The sequence below is a fragment of the Ascaphus truei genome, chromosome 4 (genome assembly GCF_040206685.1).
Source record: "Ascaphus truei isolate aAscTru1 chromosome 4, aAscTru1.hap1, whole genome shotgun sequence".
Classification (NCBI taxonomy): domain Eukaryota; kingdom Metazoa; phylum Chordata; class Amphibia; order Anura; family Ascaphidae; genus Ascaphus; species Ascaphus truei.
In genome coordinates, this window is record NC_134486.1 from 319,904,452 (window position 1) to 319,922,418 (window position 17,967).

Below are 17,967 nucleotides of genomic sequence, written 5' to 3' on the forward strand. Positions count from 1 at the left end.
CTTGGGTAACAATAACCCTGAAATGCCTGTTTAAATTGTTTTAATGTACGTATAATACTTACCACACTTGTTTGGTTATCAATATAATTTTTAATGTACAGAAGTGATGTCGCCGCCAGCGCATGAGCAGAGGCGGCCGGCGCTGCACATGCGCATGCACAGAGCTGGGGAGATCACACCCAATAACTGATATAGCGTTCACCCAACAATCTGAAACTTTCCAATGAAGAAAGACCATGTGAAAGTTGTACAATTGAACAATTTCACTGATATAAGGTGGAGAAAGGAACAAAGTAACTGCAGTATCCAGCTATACAATATGGAAAATGTACAACAAACAGACATGAGTGTATAATCCATTCCCGAGCCTTACTCAGAAGCCTCAGCTCGTTCCCACAACACAGAGACTATACAATAATATACACAATTTTACTGACAAAAGACAAAGAAGTTTCACTTAAAATATGCGTGCTCGGCACACACACCCTTTTTTAAACCTGTAGGCTATTTTAAAGTCTTTGTGAATTTGCATTTTTATCGCCAATACATTTTGAGTTATTTAAACCCTTACACTATTGTGTTTTTTCTTTCTTTCTTCCCAAGTGGAAGTATTTTTAAGATTTTGCAGATCAAGAGTCTATCCTTTTTTTACTATTTTTGTGTGTATTTGCGCCCCATTTTTGTATTTTTTTTCCTCATGTCTTAAGACAAAAAGAAACTTTGTCTTTTGGAAGCTGCACCACATCAATTTCATTTATATTTATTCACATTTGCACATTTGTAATTAATTTGCGCTTATTTCCACTTCACTCTTATCTCCGTTATATTATTCTTTATAAAGGCCTCAGCAATTAACCGTGGGGTTTAGTTTAGGGTGCCGTCTTTTTGATATATACATTGAATTGTATTTTTGCTTTGCCTGTTGCCTGCGTGGCTGCTAAAAGTGAATCTATTGGCTTTCTCAAATAATCTTTTCTTAAGCCATGATGTGTGTGAGAGGCAGAGCCCTAGTTCACCTCAGCGTTATGAATTCCTTTAGAACAAATTTCAGAATGTGTCTGTTTATGTGTGTGTAGCCCTGCTTCCTATCACTAGCAAGCTGCTACTATGTGCTGTGTTACCTGCTGGCTCACAAGGGCCTAAGTCTCTGCCACGGAGAGCCTGGGGTGCGCGCAATATCTCTAACGGGTGCAGCGCCTCCACCTGCGACAGATCCCGCCAAAAGGGGGAGTGAGTCTTCGCAGGACGTATATGCAAGAATTACACTTACACAATCAAGTTCTAAACCAATCTCGTTTACTGGCAGATTAAACTCACGGTACATTACAGGCCATAACATTCCGGTATACGGGTACACAGTATACAACACGCCACGGCGGACGTCACCATCTCCTGGCGCCACGGCGGACGCACCACAACTTGCGCCTCGGCGGATGCCAACAATAATCCCCACACCCACCACCGGGTGATCCCACCCCGTGTCCAATCTGTACTGCTTAGTCCTCCCGCTCACAGCAGGCCCTATGTGTGTGTATGGGTGACTGCGCAGCCACTATGTCTCGGTTGAATGAAAGATATAGTTGGTGCACTTGATGAAATACCTGCCGAGCCCTCCGGGGCTCGGAACTGCCACGATCTTCACAAAGGGTCTCTGGGCGTCGACACCGCTCTATCTCTCGCTCTCTCTCTCTCTAGGGTCCGGGGCGCTCCCACCCGGACTATGGCAACTTCAAAGGGGTCTGATCCCAGACATCCCTCTCGACAGAATAGTCCCGGTCAAAACCAACAGTACTTAGGGGGGTCAGGAACCTGACTAAGGCGATCCCTAGCTCAGCTTGTCTCTAAGGTGACTCAGGGCTAGCTGGGCCGGGGGCACCTGGCCTGCGCCGGGGTGGGTCAACCTCCCCTCACAGTCTCTCCGTCTCCTCTCCACTCCAATCAGCTCTGACTCCACGTGCACGCAACCACTGCTTATATATCTGGCAACTCCTCCACTCATAGGCTAGACTCACTCACCTGACCCTCCCTGCAGGGCTGCTGGGTCAAGGGACTGCTCTCTCTCCCGCCAATTGCACTCTCCTCCTTTGCGGGCTTTTGCGACTATTCTTTGCAAGCGCAACCTCCTGTTCCTAGGGGTGAATCAGGGGTCACGGCTACAGCCTCCCCCCTGTGGATTCCAACGTCCCTGCTTGGACAATGATAACAACACACCCATTTATATAATGAAAAACACTAATACATTGGTTTCTCTATCAACTTGTACATTTCACTGAACATGATAATCACTGATTGAACCCGGCTGCGAGCCCACTGCTGAGACTCATAATGGGGTGCCCCGAACTGATCATAAGCCAACCTCGTGGGAGGTTGGCCAGCTCTTTGGCTTCTGCGAATTGGCTCTTCCGCTACCTCTTTGGAGGAGTAGCAATTCTCATCGGGTATTTCCAACTCGGCCCTTGAGGGGCGGGGTAGGTCTGTAAATTCTCTTTGTGGCACAAAGCACGGGCTCTGGGGATCTAGAGGCAGACTCACTGGAGTCAGTGTCTCTGTCATGGGGCCAATGGGCTCTTTGCCCGTAGCTCCTCCGGGAGATGCCCCCGCGATCGGAAGGCCCCTTTGAGAGGTTCCTTCCTGTGAATCTTCCAGACTTTCATGTCCTGATGACAGTTCCCCACTCAGGGGAGATGTAGGCCACTCTAAATCTCCTTCTATTTGGGGAATGGGAAGCAGATGATTTCGATGCCACGTCTTTATCCGACCCTCCGAGTCTTTTATCCGGTTGACTGGAAGGCCAGGCATTTGAGAAACTACTTCGTACATCCCTTCCCGCCAACGGTCAGCCAACTTATGTTTTCCCGGTACTCCCAGGTTGCGGAGCAGTACGGCATCGCCAGTTTTAATGTCTCTATGTTTTACTTTGTGATCATAGCGCCTTTTGTTCCCGGCATTCAATTTTTCGGTGGATCTCTCGGCTTGCCCATAGGCCTTCTGTAGATTCCCTTGCAATCTTTGTACATAGCGAAAATGGGTGGAATTGTGCACCCCATCGGTGGAGACTCTTAACTGTATATCCACTGGCAGATGGGCTTCACGGCCAAACATAAGAAAGTAGGGTGAGAACCCGGTAGATTCGTGTCGGGTGCAATTATAAGCATGGACTAGAGTTTTCACATGGCGACTCCACTTAGTCTTCTCGACACCTGTTAGCGTGCCCAGCATGTCCAGCAGAGTGCGATTGAAACGTTCGGGTAAAGCATCCCCTTCTGGGTGGTAAGGAGTAGTACGGGACTTCTTAATGTGCAAGAGGTTCAGCAATTCTTTTATTAGTTTACTTTCAAAGTCCCGTCCCTGGTCGGAGTGCAGACATAGAGGTAGCCCATAATTCATGAAATACTTCTCCCAGAGCACTTTAGCCACCGTAATAGCTTTTTGATCTTTGGTCGGAAAGGCCTGGGCGTAGCGGGTATAATGATCAGTGATGACCAGCACGTTCCCTATACCATGGGTGTCGGGTTCGATGCACAAGAAGTCCATGCAGACTAAATCCATAGGTCCCGTACTCTTTAGATGGCCCATGGGGGCAGCTCGGGTGGGTAGAGTCTTGCGTTGGATACACCGCACACACCTTCGACAGTGATGCTCCACGGATTCTCTCATTTTTGGCCAAAAAAATCTATCTCTCACTAGTCCGAAAGTCTTGTCTACCCCCAGATGTCCGTGTTCATCATGGAGAGCTTTCAACACTAAGTATTGTAGTCATTTTGGTAACACTAGTTGGCGGTGACCCGGATGGTCATGATACTTCACCACTCGGTACAACAGCCGATCTTGGATTTCAAATTTGTCCGCCTCCCGCATTAGTATACCTCCAACATCCCCCGGAGTCTGGCGAAGCAGGCCCTGTCGCTTTTGTCGAATGGCATCACGGATAGTCCCTGTGATCGGGTCTTGTTCTTGGTAACGTACCATGTCCTCCCAAGCAATGATGTGATCGGGGGTAACATGCATCCCACTTGGGTCACGATAGGCTTCAGGTATAGCGGTAGAGGTGCACCATAGGGAGTCAGCCACCCGTAATTCTGAAAAGGCTACTTGCTCATCTATGATGGCTGCCGTGCCACAGAGGGCTCTTATTCCGGGCCCGGGGATCTCTTCCCACTGATCTTCGTCGGTGGTAGGGATCAACCCCGGTCGTCTCGACAGGGCGTCAGCTCCAATGTTCAATGGCCCAGGTTTGTATTTCAAGGTGAAGTTGTAATTGAAGAGCGAGGCCAACCAGCGATGTCCGGTCGCATCAAGTTTGGCGAAGGTCATGATGTAGGTGAGAGGATTATTGTCGGTGCGTACTTCGAACGACACCCCGTACAGATAGTCCCGAAGTTTATCCACTATGGCCCACTTAAGGGCCAAGAATTCGAGCTTCTGTACCGGATAGTTCTGTTCACTGACTGTGAGACTGCGGCTGATATATGCTACGGGTCACAACCCCTCGGGATATTTTTGATGCAACACGGCTCCTAGGCCGCTCAGGCTGGCGACCACATGTAGGATGTAGGGTTGGTCGGGATTGGCGTAAGCCAAGACCGGAGCAGCCGTCAGGCTATGCTTCAGGTCAAGGAAGGCTTGGTCACACTCGGGGGTCCATTTATCCCCGAAGGGCTGCTTGGCAGAGTGGTTCTTTTGGCCCGTTTCAGACGGGTATATGCGGAGCAGGCTGTTGAGGGCTTTAGCCCTACGTGAATACCCTTCCACAAATCGCCGATAGTAGCCGCAGAAACCCAGGAATGAGCGCAGCTCCCCCACATTCTCTGGGTGAGGCCAGTTAACGACAGGTTCTATCTTAGCGGGATCAGTGGCGATTCCGGCGCCGGACACTATGTGCCCTACATACGTTACTGAGGTCCGGCAGAACCGACATTTGTCCAGGGAGAGTTTGAGGCCTTCTTTGGACAGCCTATCCAGTACCTTCAAGAGACGATTCTCATGTTCTTCCAGGGTTTTCTCGAAGACTATGATGTCATCTAGGTACACCAGGCATTCTCGGGGGTTGAGGTCACCCAACGTCTTCTCCATTAATCGCAGGAAGGTGGCGGGTGCTCCGCATATGCCTTGGGGCATGCGGGTGAAATGATAAAACCCCAGGGGGCAGACGAAGGCTGTCTTTTCTTGATCCTCTGGGCTCATAGGGACTTGATAGTACCCAGACCGTAGATCCAGCATGCTGAACCACTGGCTCCCGTGTAGGGTATCGAGGATCTCTTCTATACGAGGGAGGGTATACTGATCCGGCACCGTCCAATTGTTCAGCATCCGATAATCTACACACAGCCTCACAGATCCATTTTTCTTTCTCACCACCACTATAGGGGAGGCGTAGGGGCTTCGGGATTCAGTGACAATCCCTGCGGTTTCCATGTCGTGGATAGCGGCCCTCACATCCTCAACATCCCTGGGAGCGAGTCGGCGAGAACGCTCTCTGAAGGGCTTCTCATCCATCATGCGAATGGTGTGCTGGGCGTTGCGGCTACACCCCACATCCATCTCCCCGGTAGAGAATACGGATCGTCTCTTTTCTAGTTGCACCCTGTAAACGGACGTTCACAGAGGTACACAATTGGAGGCTTTTATAAGGTGAAATTATAATAAGGCTTTATTGTGCCTTTTCCTTTTCATCAGGAAATCATCCAAACACAGGGGGGGAACAAAGCTTCTATTCACTTGGGAGTATTTCTAGTGAAATCCTATGCAATTAATTCACATCTCCGTTAGTTAAGCATTTCTCCCAGCCCCAAACATATAGCATGAAATAAGCAGATATAAGCAGTCTCTTAATTATGAAAGTCTTATCTGTTTCTTGCTGTAGAGTAAGCTTCTCTGCTCTCCTGGAACCGCACCCGTGCGTGCACAGAAAATATCAGCATCCAGGTTTAGAAGTCTTATTTGGTGTCTTGCAATCAGCTATGCTGGGCAGAGCTCAAGACCGGTCAGCTCCAGAGATGTGTGTTCTCTTGGTCAGTCTCTCCTGGGAGTCTCAAGAACACTCCTCTGTATCTCCAAAGGTCAGCTCTCAGTCAGAGCTAAGGAGTCACTTCCTGTCTCAACAGACAGGCTTTTGTAAGCAATCAGGCAGGTGGTGTTTATTAATTGACTACCAGCAGTTAACCACCACACTGCCAGATTAAAGGCACATTACTTGAACAGGGATTACTCCCCTGTTACACACCCGTAACCGGTCCTTCCAGGTTCCAGGCAATTCGGACGAGCCAAAATCGAAGTCCAGGGCCGTCCCTGTTTCTTCCACTCGGGTCGTATTTACTTGCACGGCTTCTTCCACTGAACTGACAGGATAGATTCTTCCTATCTGCTGCCCCACATTGATGACCAGGGAGAAGGTGATAGATTCTGCACCATCACATCACTCCGTCTAGGAATGGCGCCCTGCCAATGGCGGAATTCAGGTACGAGCCGATACCCTCGCCTCACATCCTCTCCGGGGGTACTCTCGAGTGAGAATTGCTGATCTTCGGTTAGGCACTCCGCATAAGCACACCAAGCGGAAATTCTTTGCGTTTCTCCAGGGAAAAGCTTCGTCCACCCCTTCCATCCACAGAACAATAGTCCGTAGTCATCTGAAGGAGGGGAAGGCTGGGCTGGGTCGGATTGAACCAATTGTAGCTGTAGACTGGACATGGGGAGCTCTTTAGTTTCGTGTAGATAGGCCCGAATGACCGCTTGTACAATATCGGCATTGGTACCGAGGATAATAGGGTACTTGGGGGTGTCTCGGGGTTCCGGACACACCAAGACATCCACCTTCAAGGGGTGAGATTTTCCCGTGTTGAGCTGTTGTATTTCCAGATCCACTGTCACTAACCCGTTGATGGGGTAGTCATCGTTGCTTAGCCCGCGTACCTTGATGTGATCCGCCGGTCGCAGCGGACGCTTTTGAAGATGGCGATCATAGAACACTCTGTATATGATGGTGACTTGGGATCCGGTGTCTAGTAGTGCAGAAGAGTAGCTTCCATCCACTAAGACCCGGATCAACGCTACCGGTCCCACTCGACTACCATCTTCTACCGGTTCGGCCCCTCCGGACGGGGTTTCGTCTGTGTCTGCATCCGTCGCATACACCCCGCAGACCAGAGCCTGGGACGGGAACTTCTGGGGTGAGGGGCTCCGGGGTCGAGAAGTGCCCAGGCGGCAATCGTAGGATAGATGCCCCTGCTTCCCGCACTTGTAGCAGGACATATCTCTGGGAGTAGCCCGGTGATCAGGCGGAGGGGAAGATCGTCCCGCGAAAGGCAGTTTCTCGGAGCCAGACTGGTCCGGTGGTTCCTCTTTCTTCTCCTTACTTCCTCTGGATTTAGCACTACCGCTAACTTTCGGCCTCTGAGGGGAGTGAAGCATTAGATGCGTCTCGTGTTCCTTCAACTGTTGCTGTAGTTGGATGAACGAAGGGAGGGGCCCCCGGGTGAGGTGATCACGAATCATACTGGCTATTGGGTGAGAAGGACTGGATCCGCGGAGGTACTGCTTCCAGAGATACTCATTCATCTGGGAGGGTAGCACGTATTTATAATGCAGCAGCGGTCCGAGAGATATTTGCACATGGTGTTTATAGGCGGATAGCTCTTCTCCCTCCTTCTGGTTTACGGCATAGTACTTGGCCCACAAGGCCCCGTCATCCTCTTTCGCGCTATAGGCTTCAGCCAGGAACTCTATCATCAAGCGAGAGGTTAGATCAGGGTACTGTACGCGGTGTATTCCGATCAGAGTGGCCGCCGGCACTCCATGAGTCTCTGTCTTTTTACTACATCGGTGCACGACCACTCTTCCATCACGCCCCGCGTGTGCTCTTTCCACGTTTCTACCCCATCTTCCCCGGTAGGTACGGGGAGGGTCCCCGAGAAGGCTTTCAGCTTCCGGTAGTTCTGGGCGTGGGTGGCTAGGGTAAGCGCCTCAGCTAGCGGCGGCAAACTGGGGGGGCTGGATAACTGGTCTAGCTTGTCATTTAGTTTTTTTAGCATATTACTACTCACTCCAGCCTCCATGGATGCGCTGGATCCCGGGTCACTGGTCATGGAGCGGCAGCTACTTACCTCACTCTGGGCATAGTGAATCAAAGGGAGGGTGAGGTCGTCCTCATCCAACGGACATACGAGGGGATCTCGTATGAGGTAAACAAAAGGACTACCGCCGAGCGGTGCATTAGGCAAGACCAGGGATTGCGGAACGGCAGGTTCGAGCGCTAACAGGTTACTCCGACAGTACACAAGTAAAATATTCCACTTGGAGTTGTGATCTACCATTACCTCTACCAGGCGGGCTTTGGCAAAACCCGGGAGTTGTCGCAAGGCCGTCTGTAAAGTCTCTAAGGGTAAGGCCATGGGTACTCGGGCCAGCGCTACGGCGCGACGAGTAGGCGGGCGTACTTGACGGGCCCAATCTCGTATCTCGTTATGGGTGGGCAAAGCCATGGTGCTCACAATTTAGGTTTGAGGGGCACCCCAGGTCTGAAATCTCAGCAGCACCTCCAAATGTAGCCCTGCTTCCTATCACTAGCAAGCTGCTACTATGTGCTGTGTTACCTGCTGGCTCACAAGGGCCTAACTCTCTGCCACGGAGAGCCTGGGGTGCGCGCAATATCTCTAACGGGTGCAGCGCCTCCACCTGCGACAGATCCCGCCAAAGGGGGAGTGAGTCTTCGCAGGACGTATATGCAAGAATTACACTTACACAATCAAGTTCTAAACCAATCTCGTTTACTGGCAGATTAAACTCACGGTACATTACAGGCCATAACATTCCGGTATACGGGTACACAGTATACAACACGCCACGGCGGACGTCACCATCTCCTGGCGCCACGGCGGACGCACCACAACTTGCGCCTCGGCGGATGCCAACAATAATCCCCACACCCACCACCGGGTGATCCCACCCCGTGTCCAATCCGTACTGCTTAGTCCTCCCGCTCACAGCAGGCCCTATGTGTGTGTATGGGTGACTGCGCAGCCACTATGTCTCGGTTGAATGAAAGATATAGTTGGTGCACTTGATGACATACCTGCCGAGCCCTCCGGGGCTCGGAACTGCCACGATCTTCACAAAGGGTCTCTGGGCGTCGACACCGCTCTATCTCTCGCTCTCTCTCTCTCTAGGGTCCGGGGCGCTCCCACCCGGACTATGGCAACTTCAAAGGGGTCTGATCCCAGACCTCCCTCTCGACAGAATAGTCCCGGTCAAAACCAACAGTACTTAGGGGGGCAGGAACCTGACTAAGGCGATCCCTAGCTCAGCTTGTCTCTAAGGTGACTCAGGGCTAGCTGGGCCGGGGGCACATGGCCTGCGCCGGGGTGGGTCAACCTCCCCTCACAGTCTCTCCGTCTCCTCTCCTCTCCAATCAGCTCTGACTCCACGTGCGCGCAACCACTGCCTATATATCTGGCAACTCCTCCACTCATAGGCTAGACTCGCTCACCTGACCCTCCCCGCAGGGCTGCTGGGTCAAGGGATTGCTCTCTCCCGCCAATTGCACTCTCCTCCTTCGCGGGCTTTTGCGACTATTCTTTGCAAGCGCAACCTCCCGTTCCTAGGGGTGAATCAGGGGTCACGGCTACATGTGTTTTCCAGATTCCCTATTTTAGATTGGAGATGTGTAGCTTGGTTCTGTATAGATTTTTTCTCTCTGAGCTGCAATGCTAATTATTTTGCCTCTTATCACTGCCGTATGAGCTTCCCAGAGTATAAAAGTGGAATCTACACTATTCGTAAAGTATGTAGTGATTTCTTGGTCAATTACTGAGAGAATTTCTGGATTTTTTAAGAGGGATTTGTTCAGTCTCCAAGAACTCCTGCCTGTTTGTATACACAAATCTATTACAATTTATACTCGTATGTGGCCAGACCACGTTAAGGGATATATACTGGCCTCAGAGACATGAGGGAGTATAGCAGAATCAACAAATGTATTCAATTCCTATACTGTATAGAGTTGAGGGGGTGCTCAAAAAAGGGAGTAGTCTCTTTGTTGGGGGAAAAATTCTCTTCGGGTGTCTGCTAGGGAGACATATATATTTTTTTTGTGTAAATCCCCCCCAAACACCCCCCCCCCCTTTTTTTTTATTTCAAACTTTTTTTTATTGTTTTTCACAGGGTTTTACAATTTGGTATAAGAAAAACATTTTTGACCGGGTATCGTAACAGCCAATTTTGTGCCATGAAACAGGAATGTGCACTTAAACCAATTATATAGTATATCTTCTTAATCAAACAGTTCTTAAACCAAGGACGCTTTCACATACTTTCTTATAATAAGACGTTTTGCAAACCCCTTCGAATCTTAATAAAGGGATAGAGGGAGAGAATAACAGATAGAAGAGAAGGAGGGGGTAGAGGAGGGAATTGGGGGGGAGAGTATTCCTGGGGCTGGGATAGTGGGGGGGGACGACAAGAGGACTATTATCTCCCCCTGAGGGAGACATTTTTAATGTTTTGTTTTAACATGTTTAATTCAGTACAGGCATATCCCGCTTTAAGTACACTCACTTTAAGTACACTCGCGAGTAAGTACATATCGCCCAATAGGCAAACAGCAGCTCACGCATGCGCCTGTCATCACGTCCCGAACAGCAATACCGGCTCCCTACCTGTACCAAAGCTGTGCGCAAGCAGGGAGACTATAGAGCCTGTTACAAAGGCGTTATTTACATCAGTTATGCACATATATGATGATTGCTGTACAGTACATGCATCGATAAGTGGGAAAAAGGTAGTGCTTCACTTTAAGTACTTTTTCGCTTTACATACATGCTCCGGTCCCATTGCGTACGTTAATGCGGGGTATGCCTGTATTATGGTATGACTGGTTAGAGCCTGTGGGAGGTTTAGACTGATCTAAGGAATTATCCTGCAAGGATCAGATGTCTTATGGGGTGCTTACCCAGAATGGAGAATAGGGTCTTAAAAAAGCGCCCTCTGTTTTCACTGGGTACATAACATTTACTAATGTTATCTCTTTTCCATCTAATTCACCATATATAAGTCGTATTCTACCATCTTGATCTTTTTTTTTAATCTTGCATAGGTGAAACAGGCAAGATCTAGATATTAGTGTGGCTACCCTGTTTCTTAACATTTACCAAGGCCAGATACACCTGACTATGCTGCTGGTCAAAATGTTGGCGCTGAATTATTTTTTTAAGTCAGTCTCTTGTAAGAATATTATATCACCAGATAGTCTTTTGGGACATGGCTGTACTGCACTTAATCAGGCTGTTTAACCCCTTAGTGTTTTGAGAAATAAATCTCACTAGCGAAGAATGAGGGATTCTGCTGAACATACAACTGAACATCCTTTGATTTTCATTTTAGGCCATATGGGGGTGCTGCTATTTGACCTCAGATGAATGCAGGAATTGTGTAATGAAATTAAATGAACTAAAGATGGGGAAAAAACAGGAAGGTAATTTCATAATGTGGACACAAATAATCCAGGGATTAACAATGACCAGGACTAAACCGTTCACCAATTGTGAACAAAATTACACTAGGGGAACGCAGTGACGCCACCCAGACCTGCACAGATCTAAATGTGCTTGGACACAAGAAAAGCTCCGCAATAGCGGAGTAACACAGTGTGTTTATAAAGAAAATATCCACTGTAAAACATTGCACTTTGCTGCCTGAGCAACTACATTGACATTAGCATAAGTAGACAGACCAAGGGTCACTTTGCAGGCCTGATGTGGTCCCCAGGATGCCAGTTGAAGAGCCCTGGTTTAGTTAGATTTTTTTGCATTATATCCAGTTTACAATAATCAAATAGGAGGAAAATTCTATTTTAGCTCATAAATAAAAATACATATGTTCAAAGTTTTTGTTTGTATCGACTGAGGACACAATTGTAGGTTAGAATAAGATAAACAATAATATAGAGGGAAGAAAATTATTGAGTAACCATGGACAGAGCGCTGGGAGCTTGTATGGCCTTTGAAATGTCCCTTTTATAAAGAAAACGCTCACCCAGCAGTCTTTTCATCTATCTCTCTTTTACTATGCCCTTCTCCATTGTGGCACCAAGGGACTGTTTTGTATTGTCAAAGAAAACCTTTGAAAATGACCTAGATTCATTTGACACAATCCAGCAGTTTGTATAAGAAAGAAAGACACATCACTATTTGAACCCACCCAAAGACCACTGGACGGGATGTTTGAAAAGCAGCATGGGATTCAAATGCTAAGCAAACATTTAGTCAATTTCCAGAGAGTTCCGGTGCTACATACACAACTTATTTGTTATTGTTTTAATGGTACCTGTTAGCTATTGCCTATAGGTAACATCTGTATTTCACCATTTTAACACATTTAGTACGCTGAGCTATATATATATATATATATCAAATAAAATGATCACTTGTGAGCACATTCACATGTCTTAGGCAGGTCTGCAACCCTGCCTTTCACCATTATCAGTAATGGAAGGAACACAGGGCACAACAGATTTGGAAATCTAAACTCATTTATTTGAGCGAACACAACGTTTCGACCTCAGAGGTCTTTATCAAGTGACAGTGGCATAACACACAATCCCATAACAACCTTTAAATAGCGCCCCAATCCCCATCATGCAATCTGTCCAAATAGTACTGATAGTAAACATGTGCATAATATATCCCTTCCTCCAATGTCCATACTGCTAGTATAGTTATATCAACCTCTTTCAGCTGTCTCTTGGCTGCCTCCGCAGATCTTCAACATCCGTGTTCTTTAGTTTGCGTCCATGTTCGATGACATAATCCGCCTGGGTCCTGTGTGGTGGAACGCAATCGTGGTATGGTGCGTTTCAATCTGCGCATGCGTGGTCCATCCTGTTGTATCCATGTGTGATGACATCATCCGCCTGTATCCCATACAGTGGAACGCACACATACTGTAGCATGGTGCATTTCAGTCCCTGTGGGGAGGTAGATGGTAACATGTGCACTTGGTCCTGGTTGCTGAGGATGAGGAGAGAACCTGTCACCACACTCCCACTCCTTTGTACGCGTTTCGACGGAAGGTCTTCTACTGGGAGTGGTGGCAAGCTGGAGCAGTCAGAATCTATTTATACCAGGGTTTCCTGGTTGATTCCTTCACGCCAAAATTGCATGAAATAAGAGCAGCTGAGGTATTTACCTAATTTTAAGAGCTGCTAAGGAACAGATGATTGTTATTATGTCCTGATATGCAAAACCATAGAATTCAAAGAGGGTGTACTTTATTTTTCACACAACTGTGTGTGTATATATACAGTTAGGTCCAGAAATAATTGGACCCTGACACAATTTTCATAATTGTAGCTCTGTACGCCACCCCAATGGATTTGAAATGAAACAACCGAGATGCAATAGAAGTGCAGACTTTCAGCTTTAATTCAAGGGCTTGAACAAAAATATCGTATGAAACGTTTAGGAATTGCAACCATTTTCATACACAGTCCCCTTAATTCAGTGGCTCAAATGTAATTGGACAAATTAACACAATCATAAATAAAATGTTCATTTTTAATACTTTGTCGAGAATCCTTTGCAGGCAATGACTGTTTGAAGTCTGGAACGCATGGACATCACCAAATGCTGGGTTTCCTCCTTTGTGATGCTTTGCCAGGCCTTTACTGCTGCTGTCTTCAGTTGTTGTTTGTTCGTGGGTCATTCTGCCTTAAGTTTTGTCTTCAGCAAGTGAAATGCATGCTCGATAGGGTTTAGATCAGGTGATTGACTTGGCCATTGGAGAATATGCCACTACTTTGCCTTAATAAAACCTCCTGGGTTGCTTTCGCAGTATGTTTTGGGTCATTGTCCATCTGTAAAGTGAAGCACCGTCCAATCAACTTCGCTGAATTTGGTTGAATCTGAGCAGACAATATATCCCTACACATCAGAATTCATCCGACTGCTTCTGTCTTCTGTCACATCATCAATAAACACTAGTGACCCAGTGCCATTTGAAGCCATGCATGCCCATGCCAGCACACTGCCTCCACCGTGTTTTACAGATGATGTGGTATGCTTCGAATCATGAGCCGTTCCAAGCCTTCTCCATACTTTTTTCTTCCCATCATTCTGGTACAGACTGATCTTAGTTTCCTCTGTCCAAAGAATGCTGTTCCAGAACTGGGCTGGCTTTTTTTTAGATATTGTTTGGCGAAGTCTAATCTGGCCTTTTTATTTTTGAGGGTTATGAAAGGTTTGCACTTTGTGGTGAACCCTCTGTATTTTCTCTCGTGAAGTCTTCTCTTTATTGTAGACTTGGATAATGATATGCCTACCTCCTTGAGAGTGTTCTTCACTTGGCTGGATGTTGTGAAGGGGTTTTTCTTTACCATGGAAAGGATCCTACGATCATCCACCATTGTTGTCTTCCATGGACGTCCAGGCCATTTTGTGTTGCAGAGCTCACCAGTGCGCTTTTTTTCTCAGAATGTAACAAACTGTTGATTTGGCCACTCCTAATGTTCCTGCTATGTCTCTGATGGATTTTCTTTTTTTTTGCAGCCTAAGGATGCCCTGTTTAACTTGAATTGAGAGCTCCTTTGACCGCATGTTGTGGGTTCACAGCAACAGCTTCCAAATGCGAATGCCACACCTGGAATCAACTCCAGACCTTTTACCTGCTTAATTGATGATGAAACAACGAAGGAATAGCCCACACCTGTACATGAAACACCTTTTGAGCCAATTGTCCAATTACTTTTGGTCCCTTGAAAAAGAGGGGGCTACATATTAAAGAGATGTAATTCCTAAACCCTTCCTCCAATTTGGATGTGAATACTGTACCCTCAAATTAAAGCTGATAGACTTCACTCTAAGCCCATATTCATTATTTAACTGTAACTTGAATTTATTTTGGTACACAGCCGAAATAACAAAACTTGTATCAGTGTCCAATTATTTCCGGACCTAACTGTATATATATATATACAAATAAAAAAATATAATACATATAAAACCCAACCAAATACATATAAAAAAAGACCACAATGCATCTAAAAAAAAATACCCCAATACATCTACAAAAGAGCCCAATCCATTAAAAAAAATAAAACAATACATATTTAAAAAAAAACCCAACCCATATAAAAATACTCCAAAGCTCCCCAATACATATAAAAATACCCCCAATACATATACAATTACCCAAAGCCCTCCAATACATATACAAATACCCCCAAGCCCCCCAATACATATAAAAATTCCCCCAAACCCCTCAATACATATAACAATATCCCCAAGCCCCCCAATACATATAAAATTTCCCCCAAGCCCCACAATACATATAAAAATACAGACTTACCTTGGGTCAAGCCGGGCCCGGTGTCTGCGGGGGTCCGCTGGCTGGGGGGGCCCATAACTGGCAGCAGGGCCTTGCCAGAGGTCGGGGAAAATTTGCAATGCCGGACGGCTGGGCCCCCCCAGCCAGCGGGCCGTCACATCAGCCCCGGCTGTTCCCCCCTCAGCGGCCCTGTCTGAGGCATCCGTCTGCAGAATGAAGGGCTTCTCAAAGTCCGGACTCTGTAAAACCGGCTCTAAACAGAGTATTTTTTTTCACTCCCGTAAAGCCTCCTCACAATGTACTGTCCACTGGACTTTATTGGGCGCTACATTTCTTATTGGATTGGTGAGGGGGCAAGGACTGTGGAAAAATGTGGAACAAATTTTCTATAATATCCTGCTAAGCCCAAGAAAGCTCTCACCTGTTTTATTGTTTTTGGTACTGGACAATCCATCAATGCCTGCACCTTGCTGCAGACAGGCTTTATTTGTCCATTAGCAAGTATGTAGCCTAAGTACAGGCATACCCCGCTTTAACTTACTTTAAGTACACTCGCGAGTAAGGACATATCGCCCAATAGGCAAACGGCAGTTAACGCATGCGCCTGTCAGCACGTCCTGAACAGCAATACTGGCTCCATACCTGTACCGAAGCTGTGCACAAGCGGGGAGACTATAGAGACTGTTACAAATGCGTTATTTACATCAGTTATGCACGTATATGAAGATTGCAGTACAGTACATGCATCGATAAGTGGGAAAACGTAGTGCTTCACTTTAAGTACATTTTCACTTTACATACATGCTCCGGTCCCATTGCGTACGTTAATGTGGGGTATGCCTGTACTTTGTTTCACTTCTCCCTATTGAGCATTTTGCTGGATTAGCAGTCAGGCCTGACTTTCTAAGGGACCTTAATACTGCCGACCCTTTAGCTAAATGTAGTTCCCAATCTGTGGAATAAATGACTACGTCGTCAAGATAGGCTGCTGCATATTTGTTATGGGGTAACAATATCTGATCCATTAACCTATGGAAGGTAGCGGCAGCACCATGTAATCCAAACGGCATGGTCCGAAAGTGAAACAGACCAAATGGAGTGGCAAAAGCAAGTCTTTTCCTGTGAGTTTTCTATTAAAGGGTTCTGCCAATATCCTTTGGTCAGATCCAAAGTTGTGATATACACTGGCGACACACTTTATTCGAGCTCGGCTAGTCCCACGAATTCGGGTATACCCGGGTGTACTGAGGTTTGTGACTGTTTTCTGCCCGAGTGCATTGGGTTATTTTCCAGGCAGGGATTGAAGCATTTTATTCCCGCTGGCTGCAATACTGCACAGTATATATATATATACTGCATTACAATTCATGAATTTATGCCATCTGGTAGACACGCGAAGCATTGCAGCCTATTAAATCCTAATCATTATCATTTAACAGATCAGCCGCCCGTCAGCCAGGCATGAACCCAGGCTGGGAAGGCAAACGCAACGGGGCTTGTCAGAGGTGAGGAGCGGCGCATTCCAGGTATCTGCCAGGTACATACTGGGTATTTGCTCGAATAAAGTGTGTCGGTGCAGTACTTGGCTTTCCCTTGCCTCTCCAAAATTCATCCACTCTGGGCATGGGGTACACGTCGAATTTAGAAACCACATTTACTTTTCTAAAATCTATACAAAACCATGTAGACCCATCAGTCTTAGGGATTAACACGATGAGGCTACACCACTCACTCCGTGACCTTTCTATCACACCCAATTTGAGCATGTTTTCTAGTTCAGTTTCTACAACTCCCCTTAATTTTTCTGAAATTTGGTACGATCTCTGTTTCACTTTCCTTCCTGGTTCCGTTTCGACATGGTGTGCAATCAAACGTGTTTTCCCTGGTAATGGAGAGAACATAACAACAAATTGTTCCACTGTATTTTGAGTCTACGTTTTCTGATCCAAGGACAGATTCTCCCCCAGTTGGACACTCTCTCTTTTCCTACCAGGGTCTACTTGTGGTCCCAAATCTATATCCATCTCTCCTATTGACACAAACAAACTTTCTTGGGCCTCAAAAGATTTATATGATAAATTTGTTTTTCTTTTCCCTAGCTGTAATATTTCATAGTCTATGGGTCCAACTTTTTGTGCTACCTCAAAGGGTCCTTTGTCATATTGCCAACAATCCCATGTATACATTCAATGTGTACCTGGGCCAACCCCTTAAGTTTATCTAAGCCCACAAGCCAGAATCCACCAACCCCTCCACCTTATTTCCTTCTACTTCCAAAGATATTAAGAATTTAGTTCTGGCAGGGTCTATAGCCTTTCCCAGGGTCAAGTAGGCATGAGCATAGTTACAGTCCATGTGGGGACAATGTCGAGACATGTGTCCCTGCTCACCACACGAAAAACACACTATGGGCTCCGAGGTGGACACCGACTCCATTCTGGCTTCCGGGGTCTCTTGTAATCCCCCATGGGACACTCCCCCGGTAGAGTTTAGTTGGCACGTACTAAGTCCCATATTGAATGCAACCGGAGCCCTCCATTGGCCCCTGAGCTTCTGCCCAGTGAAGAAAAATTGATTTTTCTGAATGTACTGGGGTTTTTTAACGGCCACAATGTTTCCCCCGGTGGACCCTGCGCACATGACTGCTCTGCG

The 17,967-nt window shown here is 46.9% G+C and overlaps 1 protein-coding gene across 1 annotated transcript in view; it reads left to right on the forward strand.

Moving 5' to 3' along the window:
• LCA5 (lebercilin LCA5) overlaps nt 1-618 on the forward strand; it is a 15,122-nt gene extending 14,504 nt beyond the window's left edge. The window contains exon 4 of the mRNA XM_075595041.1: nt 604-618. Within this exon, the coding sequence (XP_075451156.1) occupies nt 604-618 (15 nt within the window). The remainder of the gene's footprint in view (nt 1-603) is intronic.
• The last annotated feature ends 17,349 nt before the right edge of the window (nt 619-17,967 follow it).